Consider the following 17,455-nt stretch of genomic DNA (forward strand, 5'->3'; position numbering starts at 1 on the left):
CCTCTGTGCTCAGGTGGGCAAGGCCCTCGCGGGGACGGCATTGGAGGGGCCTCTCCTGGGTCACCGGTTGCTGGGAGCCCCGAGAACTATATTGGAGGAGGCCACCTCTCCTTCTTGTGGGGGACGGTCAGAGAGCGGGGAACACCCAGGAGGCTGATGGGTGACCTTTATTGTGCGATTCTGAGGCCGGTGCCGACCCAACTTGGGAGATTACTGTGGGAACATCTGGCCCGGCGCCTTCTCTCCTGCGGGCCTCTGGCCTGCTCTGCTCCCACTCGGGCCTCGTGCAGCCCTTCAAGGGGCCCCGTGGAGCCCTGGCCAGGTCCAGGAGGTCCGAGGGGCTCGGCCGGGGTGGGCACCGCGTGCCTAGGACCTCCGCGAGCGACCTCGCTTCTTGCTGCGCGTTTCGATGAGTTTCTGGGAAATGATCTTGAACGAAGCCCGGGTCACCACGTTGTCGTCCTCCTCGCTCTCCTCTTCGTCTGCGGGGAGCCCTGACTGATGCAGCCCTCCAGACGCCCTGCTGGGCCCGTCACCACCCCACCCACCTCCATCTGGGCCCTGGGCCTGGCATCTGACCACCTCCCGCTCTTCCTGAGCCCAGCAGCACTGACCGAAGAACTTGTCCTTGGAACTGGACAGAAGGAGGGGGATGCGGGTGTTGTACCGGGGCAACTTTCCTTCTAAGGTGACCAGGAACTGAGGGGAGAGGGGAGAGGGCAGGGGAGGTGAGGGAGGGGCTCAAGCCGTTTTTGGTTCTGTGACTGGGTCTTGCTCTGGAGTACAGGCTGGCCTTGAACTCAGCCAGATCCTCCTGCCTGAGCCTCCCCACGGTGGGATTATAGGCGACCCCACCACACCCAATGTAGAATGCAGTATTCCTGCAGCCCAGTTTCACGTGCCTGCTCAGGAGACCCTCTGATGTCCAGCTCAGTTCAGGGCCTCCCCTGACCCCCAGCCTCCCTCTGGCCTGCGGGGACACGCCCACAGCTCCACTGGCTTCTCCCCCTGGAGGGTCGGCCTGCGGGCCCTGGAGTGCCCTCCTCCCAGCTGTCAGTCCACACCTTGGCCCCCGAGGGCTGCCCCCTTCCCCTCTGGCCTGCACGGGCTGCAAGGGCACCTCGCGGCTGGCGATATAGCGCAGCATCTCCGGCACATCGTGGCTCAGGAGCTGAGACTGCAGCTTCAGCAGCTTCTCCTCCACCAGGCCCAGCAGGTTCGGCAAATAGTCACCTGCTGTGGGGTCTAACACTTTCTCCGAGAAGCGGCTGTCCTCCTGCAGCCGCGGGAGGAGCCGTCAGCGGGGGCGGGGGCCCGAGAGGCTCCGCCCAGGGGCGGGGTTTTGCGGCAAGCCCACCCACTGGGAAGGTGTTTACCGGTTCGGCTGACACTTCGGAAGTAAAAAGTCCCTAAATACTAGATTTTTTTTTTTTTTGTCTTTTTCATTTTTATCAGTACCAGGGATTGAACTCACGACTGCCTGCTTGAAGGCAGGCGCTTATGCCGCTGAGCTAAATCCCCAGCCCCTAGTCCCTAAATACTAAAGGTGAGGGGAATACTACCCTGAGCGCGGCCATTGTGCCGATGGGCTTCTAAAAGAGAATTTTTTTTTGGTGCTGGAACCCAGCTGAACCCAGAGCCTCTGTCCTGAGCTATGTCCTCAGTCACCTCTTTTAAAACAGGATCTCCCGAAGCCCCTGAGTTGCCCAGGCTGTGCTCGAACTTGAGATCCTACTGCCTCAGCCTCCCAGAACGCTGACAGGCATGCACTAATACACCGTGCAAAAATGAGTCTGTTGAGGACAGGACAGGGCTCTCCCATCTCCAGAGGCCGCGTGATTGAACTGGAGTCCCCAGGGTTCTCGTTGGGATCTCGATGGGGGCGCGATGGGCCTTTTCCATGGGGCAGGATATATCTGAAGTCCAGGCCTCTCTGGAGTGAGAGGGTTTCTCCAGGAATGTGGGGCAGGGACTCTGACGAGTAGGGCGGACTCCCTGCTGTGGACTGGGCCTCTGACTTTGGCCGCTAAAGATGCGGTGGGTACCAGTGATCTCCACCGCGAGATCTCATTGGAAGACAGGGCCTATGGGGCGGGGCTTCACTGGGGGGTGGAGCCTCCTGTGATTGGGTTTTCCTGGGGCGGGGCCTCCATGGAGGCGTGTCCTGTGACCACTGCCCCCCTGGGGAAGGGCCATCCCGGGGTATCTGGGCGGAGCCATCTCGGGGCGTGTCTCCAGGGGGCGTGTCTCTAGGTGGGGCCACCCAGGGGCGGGACCTACCACTGTGATGACTTTCAGCTTGCTGGCCAGGTGTTCCAGGCTGTCCTTAGCCACCCGCGCGGTTCGCAGGGTGCGCTCCAGCTCCTCCCGGGCCTTAGCCCGTCGCTGCTCCTCGGTTTTGAGGCTCATCTGCAACTCAGCTTGCAGCTTCTGTTGGCTGCAGGGAGCAGGGAAGTCACCCCCACACCCTAGCGCGACCGAGCCTGCTCCCCTCCCACAGCCTGCCCCACACACAGCCGGCAACCAGGCCTCACCTCACCCGCGTGGCCTCCCCGGAGTATTTGAGGTTTTCGAGCTCCCGCTGCAGCCGCTGCTTCTCCTCCTTGAGCTTCACCAGCGTATGCTCGTTCTCCTTCTTGAGGGCCTCCAGTTGCGTGAAGGTGTAGCCCTGGGCCAGGAACCGCCGCACCACCGACTGCGGACCAGCCAGCCCCGGTCAGAGCCAGGCCAAGGAGGCAGGGGCGCCCCCCTATCCCGTGCACTGCACACGCGACCTAAGCTGGTGTTTTAGTTTTTATTTGGCACTATTAGGAATCGAACCCAGGGCCCTCGCACTGCATTCCCAGCCCTTTTTTATTTTTTTTCTTAATTTGAGTGTTTTACTAAGTGGCCAAGTTGTCCTGGCTGGACTGGCCCTTGTCACCCTCCTGCCTCAGCCCAGAGTGCTGGATCTGTGTGTCTTCAGGCTCAGGGCTGCCTCTGGCACTCTCTCTGCTTCATAGCTAAGAAATCCTCCCCCCTTCCAGGTAGGGGCTGCTCCTCTGTGCCTAGGTGACCCTGTGCGTCTGAGCCCGAAATCTCTTAGACACGGACTCCCCGTGGGAGGAGCAGGAGACTACAGAGAACCCAGAGGGGAGAATCTGGCTGCCAGATCAGCGGAAGGCTGGACCCAGGCACCAGAGCGGAGCGAGGGGCAAGGGTCTTGGAAAATTTTAAACCTGTTACCCAGGGTCGCCACCTGCTGGGTCTGAGGGTGGTTCTAGAGATTCCACCGGGTCTTAGCCGTGGACACAGGACAGACTAAAGTCCCAGTCCTCCTTTGCCAAAGAAGTGCAGAACTGGAGGGATAATGCACTCCTGTAATCCCCATACTCGGGAGGCTGAGGCAGAAAGATCCCCAGCCTGAACTACATGGAGAGACCCTGTCTCCAAAACAAAGAAATGAGGTCGGAGAGGAGAGGAGATGACAGCGAGCGACTGGAGGCAGCTTTCCTGGGCTTGGCTGGGAAGCAGGCAGGGAAAAGGCGCGGCAGCTGGAGGGGAAGGGATGGCTTCTCAGGGAGAGAGCAGGTTTGTGTGCTGCAGATCTGACCTGGAGGAAAGGGCAGGGAGGGTGTGCTGGGCCCGGCTTGTGTGCAACTGGAGGCCAGAGGCGGGCGGGAGCGCTCACGTGTGTTTCAGCCGCGCCGGTGGCGTCCTTGACCTTGCTGAAGGTCACCTCCATCTGGTACATGCTCCAGCGCCGCCACAGCTCCTCCTCCTTGGCCTGCTGGTGGTCTTGGATGGTGTCCTCGGACTGCAGCAGCAGGTGATCGCGCTGCGTCTGCTCCAGGGGGAGGAGGGGAGGTCAAAGCCAGGCTCAGCTTTGGGGAGCAGGGGATGGGGCGTGGGGGGCAGGGCCAAGGCTTGGGGTCAGGTGAGGGCACCCAGGGGGCAGAGGGGGCGCGGCAGGACAGGGGCGGGGCTTCAGGAGACGGAGGACTAGAGACAGGGCTGGAGGGGGAGGAGAGGGGAGGAGGGAGAGGGGAGGGCAGGGGAGGAGGGGGAGGGGAGGAGGGGAGGAGGGGGCGGGGCCAGGAGCAACGTCAAAAAAAAAAAAAATAAAAATCAGAAAGGTCTAGGACTGTAGCTCGAGAGCCAAGTGGGGGACTGGCTGGCCAGGTCGTGGTTGGTTTGGGCTTGGGTGGACTGAAGCCTTGTGCCTTGGTGAGTGCACCTTTCGCTCCATCCGCTCGTTCTGGAGTTTCTTCTCCTCCGCACGCTTCTTGCAATCACTTATGTACAGCTCCCGCTTCTTGCGCTCCTGAATCACCTTCTCCTCCAGATACTGCAGCTGGTTCTGCAGGGCAGACAGTGGAGAGGCGGCTGGTACCTAACCGGACTCCAAGGAGAGCCTCAAGTGTGGGACTACACAGCTGGTGTGTGGCATCCTTATTTCTTGGAGACAGGGTCTCTATATGTTCAGGCTGGCCCTGAACTCAGAGATCCTCCTGCTTCAGCCTTGCGAGTGCTGGGATCACAGATGTACACTGCAGCTCCCAGCTTTTTTTGTGTGGCGCTGGTGATGGTACCCAGGGTCTCATGCATGCTAAGCAAGCGCTCTCCACTGAACTGCACTCCCAAGCACAAGTCTACACAGCTAGACCACGCCACAGAATGCAGGGAGATAGCACAGTGCTCAGAAAGAGCAGAGTTCTGATTCTGGGCCTGGGAAATGTGGCAACTGGGCAGGACCCCAGGATAGGTGACCCCAGAACAGGTCACCTTGGCAATGTCCCGGGCGCTGAGGGCCTCTTGGTTCACCACGTTCAGTTCCTGAACCTCCTGCTTGGTCTTTACCACCTGGGCCTCCATGGCGTCCAGCTGGTTCCCCAGGGTGAGGGCCTCCTCCTGGGGTTCAGGACAGTACCGGCTGTGACCACAGTCCCCAGCGGCCTGGCCTCTGCCTCCCAGGCTGTCCCCTCGCTGGGCTACCTGCAGATAGGCCTTGAGCTGCAGGTACACGCCAGTGATGTACTCGGCCTCTTCTGCCTTCATGCGGGCCTTCTCCAGCCGGTTCTCCAGGTTCCTCATGGTCTGGAGGAGGGCAGCGCTGAGTCCCCTGAGCTGCACCCTGACCCGGGACCCTCCTGCCCCACGGCCCCACCTTGGCCATCTCGGTGTTGCTGTCCTGCATCTCGGCCATCTCCAGCTGGCGCAGGCTCTCCTGAAGCTGCAGTTCATCCAGCCGCCGCTGTCGCAGCACCACCTGGTGTCGCAGGGCGTTCAGCTGCTTCACCTTCCCGCTCAGCTGGTGGTCCAGGTACTCCAGGGCTTGCTGTGGGTGGGCCAGGCCAGAGAGAGCAGGGGTCCTTCCTCCCTGCTCCCAGGAGGCGGCCCGCACCCCACTTCCCTTTCAGCATGGACCTGCAGTCTGCCTCTTCCGTTTGCTGGCTTCCTGGACCCTCAGTTCCCAAAGTCCTACTGGTGATTTCATACAGGCTAACGGTCTGCGAGGTCACTCCGTCAAATTTAGTGTCCCCTTTGAATCTCTTTCTTTCTTTGGTACTGGGATGGATCCCAGGGCCTTCCCGCTGAGCTATATCCCCAGCCCTTCTCATTTGTATTTTTTTATTGTAAGATTCAAGGTCTCCTTAAGTCACCCAGGCTGGGCTTCAACTTCCAATCCTCCTGCCTCAGTCTCCCACAGCGCTGGCATTTCAGGCTAGAGCCACCAGCCAGACTGTAGGCTCTGTCACATGTCACGCGTCCTTCCAAAAGTTTCCACAGGCTTCTCAAAACCATCACATCCAAAACGGAGTGCCTGTTCATCTCCCACCCAGCCCTCCCAAACCTCTACCACTGGGCCGGGGATTTAGCTTAGTTTGATTCCTAGTACCAAAATCAATCGATCGATCAATCAAATCTCCAGCGTCACACTCAGCACCAAAACAAAACCCAAACCTTCACATAGCCCCCAGCTTTTCTCACGCCTGCTCTCATCCCATTGGGTAGCAGTTTCTCTGGAATCTGTCTCACAGGTCTCCATGCTGGTGGCACTGCAGCCCAAACCATCTTTCATCTGGGTGACCACCTCCTTGGCCTCCCTCCTTGCCCCCTGGTAGCTCATTTGACATTTTCCGTTCTTGGTATGAAATCCACACTGGAAACAAAGTCTGTTGCAGGCTTGAACGTGGACAAGCAGTTGAATTACAGCTGCATCAGCCTGCATCCAGGTCTACAGCTCTCCAAATGTGCCTCTGTCTCAGGACCTTTGCACTTGCTGTGCCCTCTGCTGGGAGCACTCTTCCCAGATCCCTTCCTGCCTGTCTGATTCTCAGCTCAAATATCACTTCCTTTGGGAAGAGGACAGGGTCACTGCCCCACTCTAAAGTGCCAGCTCCAGCTGGGCGTGGTGGTGCACATCTGTAATCCCAGCACTCGAGAGGCTGAGGCAGGAGAATCATTGCAAGTTTGACCAACCTGGGCTACAAAGTGACCTCAAGCCCAGCCTGAACTGCATAGCAAGAAAAGACAAAAATAAATAAAATTTAAAAATAAAGTACTAGCTCCTGTCCTGTCTCTGTCCCTCCCTAGTATATCAGCTTGCTTTTTTGTGTTTATTTCTCTTGTCATTGCTGGAAAGTCCTTTGTTTCTATATTTGTTGTTCTGAACATGGGCTTAGGTTGTATTTGGTGCTGGTGATGAACCCAGGACCTCAGACACACTAGGCAAGCCACTAACCCACTGGTGACTTTTATTTATTTACTTGTGGTACTAGAGACCAAGCCCAGTGAGGTTCTGCCACTGACCTATGTCACCAGCCCCTTGTAGTTTTATTTTATCTTTTTGAGACAGGGTCTCACTATGCAGCTCAAATTTTCCTTGAGCTCACTTTGTAGCCCAGGCTGGTCTCAAACTTGGAAACATCCTCCTGCCTCAGCCTCCCGAGTGCTGGGATGACAGGTGGGGAGCCACTATGCCCTGCTTAAAATTAATTTCTAATTTTTAATTTTAAGTATTTTTTTATACAGAGCCTTGCAATGCAGTTCAAGGTTGGCCTGAAGTTCAAGGTTGTACCACGGAGTCCAAGGTAGCCTCCAATTCACAGAGATCCTCCTGCCTCAGCCTCCCAAGTGCTGGCAGTACAAGCATGCACTATCACACTGGCTTATATTTTAATCTGAGACAATATCTCCCTCTATTACCCAGGCTGGCCTTAACCTGTGATCCTCCTGGGAGGATCCTCCAGTGATGTTTAGCTTCTGGGGTAGCTGGGATTACAGACATGTACCACTGGGCCTAGTGTTTTTCTGTTTGTTTTGAGTTCTTTAAAAGATGGGTCAGAGATAGGTCCTTTGGGTTGGCTAGATTGACTCCAAAATTCCTGGGCACAATTGAGCTTTCTGCCTCAGCCTCCTAAGTAGCTGGGACTACAGGCAGGAGGTAGAAAGGGGCTTCGGGTCTTCGAAACTGTCTCCTCCAGTAGGAGATGAGCTGCTCTCTTTTATTTGATACGGGTGTCTCAGTATTTTGCCCAGTCTGGACTCAAACTCTTTAAAAAAGTCAATAAACAAAGATTTCATTGACTGAGTGCATGACTGGCAGCCAGCGTAGAGAGGGGGGCGGGGAGGGAGGGAGCCGGTGATGGAGGTCGTGGGGACGGCTCAGCAAACCTGGGTCATCCTGTTCTTCAGATACGGCTTCTCCTCCTTCCACTCCTGAATTATTGCCTGCACCACTTTCTCGTCTCCCTGCAAGCAGAGGCAGGCACGGGGTCACCCCTCGGCTGTTACCTGGGTGTCTCCCTGCATCCCACCAGCCCCTCGCCCTCACCTGCAGCAGGTCCGTCAGCTGCCCCTGCAGGGCCTTGATCTCCTCATGGAGGTGGCTGATGGCCTCCTGGTTTTTCTTCATGTTCCACTGGGTGTTCTCATAGTTGGTCTTCCGGTCACCCTCTGGGGAGGTAAAGGGACAGACGCAAGCCCGGCATCATTGGGTAGGTGTGGCACCTCCCAGGGAGAAGACCTTGGTGCAGTCAGTCAATCAGCAGCTTCATATTTTGATGGATTGGTTCTTGGTTTGTTTGCTTTGGTCTTTGAGAGAGGGTCTTGCTATGTAGCTCAGGCTGGCCTTGAACTTATGGCAAGCCTTCTTCCTCAGCCTCTGGAGTGGGTGCTGGGATTACAGGCCTATGCCACCATGCCCAGCGAAGCTCTGCATAATTATGTCGATTAAAAGCAAATGTATTAGCCTGGGGTGAGCCTAGTAGGAAAGCACTTGTCTGGAAAGCATGTTTTATTGCAAAAGAAAAGCAATAAAACAAAAATCCTTCCTTTTGGAGCAATATATGTCCATGGTGGCCTGAGACAATTCCAGATCCTCAGTACCGTATGACCCTAGCTGCATATCTATTTGCAAATATACCCACTTTACAGATGAGAACATCGTGGGTCAGACTGATTACATGTTCAAAGTCACAAGCAGTCTCCCTCCTGTGCCCACAACTTTATTAGCTTGGCAAAAATGACCTCTTAGGGGCTGGGGATTTAGCTCAGCAGCATAATAAGCACCTGCCTTGCAATCACGTGGTTGTGAGTTCGATCCCCCATACCAATAAAAAAAACGACCTCAATAAAAAACTGCTGGGCATAATGACACATGCCTATCATCTCAGCACTTGGGAGGCTGAGGCAGGAGGACTGCTGTGAGTTTGAGGCCAGCCTGGGCTACATAGTGAAATTATGTCTGAAAAAGAACAAAAAGCAAGAAAACAAACAAAAAACTCCCAAAACAAACCAATAAACAGCCTCTGCACTCTGCTACATTCCCAGATCTTTTAAATTTTCTACTTTTTAAAATTGTGATTTTTGGGTTTTTTGTTGTTTTAGGAAAAGGACTCACTGTGTAGCCCAGGCTGGCCTCAGGTCTCCTGCCTCAGCCTCCTGGGTACTGGGATTACAGGCTTGTGCTACCATAGCCGCCTCTCTTTATTTTTTTATTTTGTGAACAGAGTCTCACTCAGTTGCCCAGGGAAGGCTCAGACCTGCAACCTTTCGGCCTCCGCTTCTCTCTGAATTCGTTATTCCTATTTTACAGATGGAAAAACCGACAGCAGTCAGTTTGGTCTTAATTCCCCCAAGTCAAACTATTACACAGAGCAAGTTCTGACCTCAGAAAACCTGGCTCTAGAACTTACTCTTTATAGCACCGCATGTGTTACGAGAAGAGCGGAAACCAGGGCATACAAAATACACTCCAGTCAGTTCTGAGCTCAGAAGTTTGAGGACAGATGAAAGAAACCACAAAAGTTTTGCACTTCAGAAACTGCTCCCCAAGACTCACGCAGGTGGGCCGCTTTGGTCCCCCATGCACGGTCCAGAAGGCCTGGGTGGTCACCGTTGACCCCTGACCCCGGAGCCCTCTTACCTAACAGCTGGATCTTCCTTTGTAACTCGACCACCTCTTTGTGCTTGGCGAGCTTCTGCGGGCTGTGGGGGCCGAGTGCCGTCTTGGAATAGGGCGGGGTCCAGGCCCCGGAGTGGGAGCCCTTGGCTCGGCGGTAGCCCTTCTTGGCCTGAGCCTTACTGCTCTTGGCTTTGGAAGAAGGCGTCGAAGCCTGATCTTGAGAAGGCATGGCGTTGGCAGAGGCCGCCCTGCACAAGGGAGACGTCATGATTGGGTTGGGGCCAGAGACCCCCTAGGGTTTAGGGAAGCAGCGAAAAATTGGCCGCCCCTGTCTGGGATCCGTCAATTCGGGTTCCTCAATCTCTGGGAATGCGCTTTCCGACCGCTTGGCGGGGCCTCGCAGCATCTCCCGGTTGCTAAGTAACCGCTCCCCCCTTCGCGCCAGTGTTTCCATGGTGACCATAGGCGTGCCACTCTGATTGGCTAGAGAAGTGCAAAGGGGCGGTCCCAGCAGGTGGTGGTGCAGAGCCGTGCAGCGGATCGCGAAGGCTGAGACTTCAGGGTCACGTGTTCATCCCGTTTCTTTCCTCGCCCCACCTACGGAGGTTGAGGTTCGCGGGCATTTTTCAAGAACTTTCTTTTCCGACTGCGGAAGCCGCCACTCTCAAGATGGAGACTAGTCGTGCCGCCATTAAGCGCAAATCTTCTGATCCATCCTCTCTTAAGGTTTCTCAGTCCTGCCCAAGATGGCCGTCTCGGTTCCGGCATCCGCTTTTTTGCCACACTCAACATGGCGACGCGGCATTACCGTTCCCGGTGCGCGGTGTACGAAAGGAAGTGACGCATCGCAGGCTCTTCCGCTTTCTTTCTGCAGCAGGAACCGTGGCCACTGGGCTAAAGGGGGGTGCGGTGGATTTTGACCTTTGCCTCGGCCTCATGTAGGTGATGGACCAGCGGGTGGGAAGGTACCTTATTTTCATAGAGAGGGCAGCAGACGGGCATGTGTGAGGGCCGGAGGAGACGGGGAACCCCTTGGGTTTATGGCGGGAACTTGTCCACTCCGGCGTGGGGAGCGAAGACTTTTGAGTTCTCCACTGTTGATTTAAGCTGAGTGAGGTCTTTCTGCACCGCCCAGGACTGGGGGGACCCCTGTTCCCCGATCCTAAATCGCAAACGAAGTGAGCGATCATTTGCCCTAAAAAGGTGGAGGAATCCAGTTGACTGGAGCTGGCCCTGACTTCCCCACCGGCTCCCTGCTCGTGGCCTGGCGTGGGGATCCCCGCATCTCCCCGCAGCCTGCTTCCTCCCACAGAGCTCGTGTCCGGCCCGGAGCCCCGCGCGTGATGTTGCTACTGATGCTGCTGCTGCCCCTCTGCTGGGCCGTGGAGGTCAAGAGACCCCGGGGAGTGTCCCTCACTCGTGAGTCCTGCGGTTCCGGGCCGGGGGTGGGGGTGAGGGACAGGAGGGAGGAGCCTGGGGTGGACATCTGTGGCCGATTGCCTCAGTTTCTCCCCAGCGTGCAGCTGGTGGTGGTGTTGGGGAGACGGGGTGGTGCTCACTTTTTCTTTGTCCCCAGATCATCACTTCTATGATGAGTCCAAGCCCTTCACCTGCCTGGACGGCTCCGCCACGATCCCTTTTGATCAGGTGAACGATGACTACTGTGACTGCAAGGATGGTTCAGATGAGCCCGGTGAGCTTTCCTGGGTGTTGGTTACTGAGCAGCGACACCCAGGCCCTGCCCTGCCCTGCCCTGCCCTGCCTCCCTGTGGAGAGGCTGGCAATGGATACAGAGAGTAGCTCGGTGACCCGCTTATGTAGCACCCATGAGCCCGTTACCATCAGGACAGGTGGGAAGGTTTCTGAGTGGGTCTGGGGGTGAACCCCTGAAGGAGCTGCAGGTGGGCGGAGTGGAGCCAGGGCAGGCTGGCTGGGCGGTCATCCCAGCAGAGGAGGAGCTGGCCTGCAGCTTTGAAGAGCCTCATGAAGAGGAGGTGTTAACTAACACCGGAGGGTTTTGTTTCAGGCCCCCAGGGTGCAGCTCTCTGTACCCCTGGGCTGCACCTGTCATTTGGTGTTAAGAGACCAGGTCTCACTATGTGACCTGGGCTGGCCTCAAAGTTGGTGGCATCCTCCTGCCTCAGCCTCTTCAGTGCTGGAATGACAGGCGTTCACCGCTGCACCTGGCGTCATTTGCATCTTTCTGATCCTCTTATCTGCCTGTGTGTATGGCTGGAGGATGGGACATGCCTGGCCTCAGTGACCATAGCAAACGTCCCCTCCTGTCCCCACGCAGGCACGGCTGCCTGTCCTAACGGTAACTTCCACTGCACCAACTCGGGCTACAAGCCCCTGTACATCCCCTCCAGCCGCGTCAACGATGGCGTCTGCGGTGAGCGGGGGACCCCCAGCACTAGGGAGGGGGCGGGGGCTGGACAGAGGGGGCACTGCCAGCTCTGATCTCGCCCGTCTCCGCCTCAGACTGCTGCGACGGCACCGACGAGTACAACAGTGGCATCGTGTGTGAGAACACCTGCAAGTACGTGGTGACAGTCCCCTCCCTCACCACCATGGCCTGACTGCATCCCACGAGTTAACAGGCTCCATTTTCTGCTCCGTGTGTGATGTTAGGAATCGAACCCGGAGCCGCCTTTGCACTGTGGTGCCTGATCTTACTAACTTGCTAAATTGTCCAGACTGAGCTCAAACTTTTCAGTCCTCCTGCCTCAGCCTCCCAGAGCTGGGATCACAGGCCTGTGACACCACGCCTGGATCCCCCCCCCACAATCTTTGTCTGTCTGTCTGTCTCCCCCTCTCTCTCTCTCTCTTTCTCTCCAGTTTTCAGCTCCACCCCTCCACTGCCCTGGTCCCTCCTCTGGCTCTGAGGAAGGACAAAGCTATTCCTCCTCACAAGGACAGGGGCAAAGGGCCTGGGGTCGGTGGTGGGTTTGCCGTCTCAGCTCTCCAGCCTGGCATGTAGGAGGTGGGTTGGTAGGTGGCCTGAGTCCTTCCGGAAGAGGCTGGCACCGTGGGCCCCCGGTGCCCCTGGTGGTGCCCATGCATCTGCCTCCCCCCTAGAGAGAAGGGCCGCCAGGAGAGAGAGTCCCTGCAGCAGATGGCAGAGGTTACCCGCGAAGGCTTCCGCCTTAAGAAGGCCCTCATTGAGGACTGGAAGAGAGCCCGGGAGGAGAAGCAGGTGGGGGCCTCTGGTCACTTAGCGAGAATCTGCTTCCAAATGAAACGGGCCGGTTGATATACAACTTGGCAGCGCAGCACTTCCCTGGAGAGTGCAAGGTCCTGAGTTCCGTTCCTGGTACCAAAAAAAAAAAAAAGTAAAACACTGTCCTTGGTGTTCTGCGCTGCCTCGAGGTGTGCAGGCTTCTGTCCGGAGGGTTCGGGGAACCACAGCCTGGGAAGACCCAGGCAGATGCGTGTGTGGAAAGCTTGCCAGTGCCCCCGCCCGGGTAGAGCCAGAGAGGCCCCCGGAAAGGAGGCAGAGGCTGAAGCCAGGCGAGCTGCCTCTCGGCTCCTGTTTATGCAGAACAAGCTCGCCGAGCTCCAGGCCGGAAGGAAGTCTCTGGAAGACCAGGTGGAGGCGCTGCGGACTTTGAAGGAAGAGGCTGAGAAGCCAGAGAAGGAGGCCAAGGAACAGCACCAGAAGCTGTGGGAAGGTAGGCGGCTGCGGTGGGGGGCCTCTGATCCTGCCTGCCGCCCGTCTTGGGGGTCTTTCTGCAGTGCCTGGCTTCAGAGCATGTGCACTGAGCTCATCCTTAGCTCTGTTTTGTTGTTGTTGTTGTCTGGAATCGAACTCACAACCATGCGCGTGCAAGGCAGGCACTTACGCCGCTGAGCTAAATCCCCGGCCTTAGCTCTTTCTTAAATTGTGAGACAGACTCTCACTGAGTCACTCAGTTATCCAGGTGGGACTGGACCTCGGGATTTTCCTGCCTCGGCCTCCTGGACTGCTGGCAGCACAGGCAGGCAGCACCACGCCTGGCTTCATGTTTGATGTTTAAGAAGCAGCTTGGTCTTGTAGCTGGGGTGATAAATTGGGGACAACTGGGGAGATGCAGGGCGGGGTGCCAACGGTCAGGTCAGTTAGGGGCAGAGGCTGCAGGCCAGATGGGCGCCGTGAAGGGTTGTATGCACAGGCAGGACGGACCCTGGCTGGGAACGAGGCACCCGGCTGGGGCTGGGGAGAAGCAGGTGGATTCTGGGTGTCCCTGAGCCCCAGCTTTTCCTCATGTTTCAGAGTTCTCCAGGCTTCAGGACCTGTCCTTTGCCCTAGAGGACAGGACCCTTTGTCCCCAGCACCCATTGTGGGGCCAGATGCCCAGTGGGGGCTTCATGATATCTGCAAGCTGGTTTCAGGGTGTCAGGATGCGGGAGCGCCCCGAGACCTGGGGTAACAATTGCTTCTCCACAGAGCAGCAGGCCGCTGCCAGGGCCCAGCGTGAGCAGGAGCTGGCGGCCGATGCTTTCCGGGAGCTGGATGACAACATGGACGGTGTGTAAGTGTCCCTGCGCGGGGCCGCTCCCCATGGCCAGACCCTGGCCCTGCCTCCGATCCTGCCCGGTGACCGTTGTCGAGTGTGGTGTTGGGGACGGAGGGGGACAGAATCCGGAGGGTGGGGGAGAAGCGCGGGCAGGGTACCCCCTGGTTGGTGCTGGTTTGGGGTACAGAATGTGGCATCCAGGCTGGCGCAGGTGGGGCTGGGCGGAAGTAGAAATTAGGGGGCCGGGAAGTAGAGTTTTAGTGACGGAGTCGTGGCATCTCCCAGCCTACCCACACCGCATCTCTGCCTGGTACCCCTCGGGGTTACCCCGTGGGAAAGAGGGTGTGGTAAGAAGCTGGGGTACAGGCTAGCTGGGGGTGACCCTGCATGGAGGAGCCGCTAGGTCACCTGGTGCCCGAGGCCCGCCGGGCCGCTGGTAGGGAGCCCGGTCCTTACCATGCAGGGTCCCCACAGGGTCTCGGTGGCCGAGCTGCAGAGCCACCCAGAGCTGGACACGGATGGCGACGGGACGCTGTCCGAAGGAGAGGCCCAGGTACCCCAAAGTGACCATGGGGTGTAGGAGGAAGCGCAGCCCGGTGGTGGAAAGCTGGCCCTGGGCTAGGGAGGTCAGGGTGTCCCCAAATTCTCCCTGCCCAGCGGGGTTCAGAATGGCTTCCAGCAATGAGGGACCCCCTTCCCCATCCCTGTCGTGTACCCAGTGGGCACCTCGAGGGGACACCGTTTGCCCTGCTGTCACAGCGCCCTCCCCTCGGCTCCCGCCCCGGCCCTGCTCCTGGCCCTCTGCCCGGCCCGCCTGCCCCGCCCCTTCCCGCTGTGCCCTGGGCTGGGCAAGCCTGGTGCACACGCTTGCCTGTGCTGTCCCCCTCCTGTCCATCTGTCCCCAGCCTGTGTCCCCCTTGGTCTCCTGGGCCTCTCCCTGCTCTCCGGCCACCTGGTCCCCGACACTCAGGCCCCAGTGCTCCCTTTCCTGGCACCACGGGCAGAGGCCCTGTCCTGACCCCACCACCTCGCACGCAGGCCCTGCTCAGCGGGGACCCACAGACAGATGCCAGCGCCTTCTACGACCGTGTGTGGGCCGCCATCAGGGACAAGTACCGGTCAGAGGTGTGTGGGTAGGGGACACGGGCCTGGCACCCGGCCACCCCTGCCAGCTGGGCCACCCAGGCTCCAGCAGGGCCGGAGACACCAAGGCCCCTGGTAGAATCCTGGGGTGCGGGAGTCCTAAGTGCCCCGCTCGCCCACCTGCCCGCCAGGCGCTGCCCGCCGACGTGCCACCACCCCCAGCCCCGGAGGTGACGGAGCCCAAGGAGGAGCCGCCATTGGTGCCGACCCATCCCACAGAGGAGGATGAAGAGGAGGAGGAGGAGCCCGAGGAGGAGGAAGACGAGGAAGAGCAGGATTCCGAGGTGCCGGGGGAGCGGCCCAAGGTGTGTGTTTGGGGGCGCAGGGTTGGCTGGGGAGGGGCCGGTTGCTGGCTGACTCTGCCTCCCACAGGAGGCCCCGTCCCCACTCAAGCCCCCCCGGCCAGCCAGCCCCAGCGAGGAGGACAAGATGCCGCCCTATGACGAGCAGACACAGGCCTTGATCGACGGTGAGGCCCAGGCGGGTGGAGAGCACACCCCACTTCTTGTCAGGCCCCCCATTCTGGGATGGAGTCCCCACTGCTCCCCCAGCTGTCTCCTCCATCAGCTCTGAGCCCAGGTGGTGTGCACCTCTGCCCCCGGGAAAGCCAGTGCCACCGCTGGCCCCAGGTGCCCTCCTGCCCCTGGGGTGTGGCTTGTTTGTGTCGTCCCTGGCAGCCCCAGGGGCCGGCTAGGCTGGGCGTGGCGCCTCCGCAGTGGGGTACGCTGGCATGGGGCCCATGAGCTCCCCAGTTCCATCTTGGATCAGGGCAGGCCCAGGGGTGGAAGTCAGCAGGCCGGGCTCAGTGTCCCCAGCTCATCCTTCCGTGTGGGGTGGGGGGACCATGACCCGTGTCCCCTCCGCCAGCTGCCCAGGAGGCCCGCAGCAAGTTCGAGGAGGCTGAGCGGTCCCTGAAGGACATGGAGGAGTCCATCAGGTACCAGGGCCCGCACCCACGCCAGGCTGCCACCTGCCAAGCCACCACCTGTCACCGGGTTCCCTGGAGGCGGCTGTCACCGGCAGTGGCTCCTGCAGGGAGGGTCCCAGGCGGAGGGGCGGGGGACGCGGCCACCCACCCGCTGCCGTCCCCCCTGCACGCGGCCTCTCCTTCCAGGAGCCTGGAGCAGGAGATCTCCTTCGACTTCGGCCCGCAGGGGGAGTTTGCCTACCTGTACAGCCAGTGCTACGAGCTCACCACCAACGAGTGGGTCGGGGGCGCGGGCTGCGGGGCGCAGGGGCGGGGAGAAGAGAGCTGGGCTCGCGCTGGCAGAGGCCTGGGCCCGGGGTCCCCAGAGGGGTCCCCGGAGGAGAAGGGAAAGGAGCTGAGGCCTGCGCCCGCCCGCCCGCAGGTACGTCTACCGGCTCTGCCCCTTCAAACTGGTCTCCCAGAAGCCCAAGCTGGGCGGCTCCACCACCAACCTGGGGTGAGTGCTCGGCCGCCCCTTCCCGCGGGGTCCCCCCCCCCAGCGCGCAGGGGCGCTCAGCTCCTCCATCTCCACAGCACCTGGGGGTCCTGGGCCGGGCCCGAGCACGACAGGTTCAGCGCCATGAAGTACGAACAGGGCACCGGCTGCTGGCAGGGCCCCAACCGCTCCACCACTGTGAGTGCCCGTGCCCGGTGGCGTGCGGGGCCCCGGGGACGCCACCTGCTGGCCGTGCCGCCCCGGTGCCAACCCCGCTCGCTGTCCCCAGGTGCGCCTGCTGTGCGGGAAGGAGACGGTGGTCACCAGCACCACAGAGCCCAGCCGCTGCGAGTACCTCATGGAGCTCACCACGCCGGCCGCCTGCCCGGAGCCACCCCCCGAGCTGCCCGCCGACAGTGACCACGACGAGCTGTAGCCGGTCGAGCCAAGGTGGCCGGGGTCATCCCTGCCCTCCCGACCTGTCCTGGCCACCGCTGTTGTCCTTTCCCTGTGTGCGCTGTACACTCCAGGCTGGCCTGGAACTCGCAGCGATCGTCCTGCCTCGGCCTCCTGAGTACGGGGTCTCCTTCCTCACATGCCCTCTCTCCCACCTAGGACCTCCAGGCAGGAAGCGGCCCCCAGGAGCGCCGCCACCGCCCTCCATCTGTGGACCAAGGCCTGGCTCCTGCGGTTCCCTCCTTCCACTGAGCAGGGCCCTTGGGGCCCCTGAGCGAGCCGGGCTCCCCGGTGGGTCCCGGCTGGGCTGAGCCCCGATCCAGGCCCCAGCGGCTTCCAGAGGTGGATAAAGGAGCCCCGGCCCCGGCCCCGCCCTCACGGTTCACTGCTGCCTCCGTGTCGCCCGTGTCGCCCCTCCTTGCCCTCGTGGTGGGGCCAGTGAATGACCTCATCTGTGACCCCAAACAATAAATGTGACTTTGCCCCAAAGTTGGCTGTGTCTGTCCTGTTGGTGGGAGGTAGACCCGGGTAGAGGGGCCAGAGGTGAACCCAGAGGGACGCCTGGCTCA

The 17,455-nt window shown here is 59.5% G+C and overlaps 2 protein-coding genes across 12 annotated transcripts; one reads left to right on the top strand and one right to left on the bottom strand.

Annotated features, from left to right (window-relative positions):
* Nucleotides 1-148: 148 nt before the first annotated feature.
* Odad3 (outer dynein arm docking complex subunit 3) lies at nucleotides 149-10,058 on the bottom strand. Of its 8 annotated transcripts, none has more exons than XM_004999484.4 (13): nucleotides 9,410-9,906; nucleotides 7,817-7,938; nucleotides 7,657-7,734; nucleotides 5,147-5,317; nucleotides 4,975-5,076; nucleotides 4,765-4,890; nucleotides 4,217-4,339; nucleotides 3,671-3,823; nucleotides 2,535-2,695; nucleotides 2,281-2,437; nucleotides 1,121-1,276; nucleotides 615-699; nucleotides 149-482 (listed from the first exon to the last, which is right to left on the bottom strand). In XM_004999484.4, the coding sequence occupies exons 1-13, from the start codon at nucleotides 9,654-9,656 to the stop codon at nucleotides 367-369; spliced, it is 1,797 nt and encodes a 598-aa protein (XP_004999541.2). In that variant the 5' UTR covers nucleotides 9,657-9,906; the 3' UTR covers nucleotides 149-366. The 8 variants fall into 8 exon arrangements, with proteins under 8 accessions (XP_004999541.2, XP_063084782.1, XP_063084780.1 ...); XM_063228712.1 differs by having other exon boundaries at nucleotides 3,593-3,823; XM_063228710.1 differs by having other exon boundaries at nucleotides 149-699; nucleotides 3,593-3,823; nucleotides 9,410-10,058.
* Nucleotides 10,043-17,375, top strand: Prkcsh (PRKCSH beta subunit of glucosidase II). Of its 4 annotated transcripts, none has more exons than XM_003461246.5 (18): nucleotides 10,043-10,326; nucleotides 10,701-10,807; nucleotides 10,965-11,081; nucleotides 11,685-11,780; nucleotides 11,870-11,927; nucleotides 12,467-12,584; nucleotides 12,930-13,059; nucleotides 13,815-13,899; nucleotides 14,359-14,437; nucleotides 14,923-15,009; nucleotides 15,159-15,332; nucleotides 15,400-15,496; nucleotides 15,895-15,964; nucleotides 16,142-16,231; nucleotides 16,377-16,451; nucleotides 16,529-16,628; nucleotides 16,720-16,880; nucleotides 17,046-17,375. In XM_003461246.5, the coding sequence occupies exons 1-17, from the start codon at nucleotides 10,058-10,060 to the stop codon at nucleotides 16,864-16,866; spliced, it is 1,899 nt and encodes a 632-aa protein (XP_003461294.2). In that variant the 5' UTR covers nucleotides 10,043-10,057; the 3' UTR covers nucleotides 16,867-16,880; nucleotides 17,046-17,375. The 4 variants fall into 4 exon arrangements, with proteins under 4 accessions (XP_003461294.2, XP_004999538.1, XP_023419852.1 ...); XM_004999481.4 differs by having other exon boundaries at nucleotides 15,159-15,311; XM_023564084.2 differs by having other exon boundaries at nucleotides 10,196-10,326; nucleotides 10,592-10,807.
* The last annotated feature ends 80 nt before the right edge of the window (nucleotides 17,376-17,455 follow it).

The sequence above is a fragment of the Cavia porcellus genome, unplaced genomic scaffold (genome assembly GCF_034190915.1).
Source record: "Cavia porcellus strain 051 isolate PalLab524CR breed Dunkin Hartley unplaced genomic scaffold, mCavPor4.1 scaffold_17, whole genome shotgun sequence".
NCBI classification, from domain to species: Eukaryota; Metazoa; Chordata; class Mammalia; order Rodentia; family Caviidae; genus Cavia; species Cavia porcellus.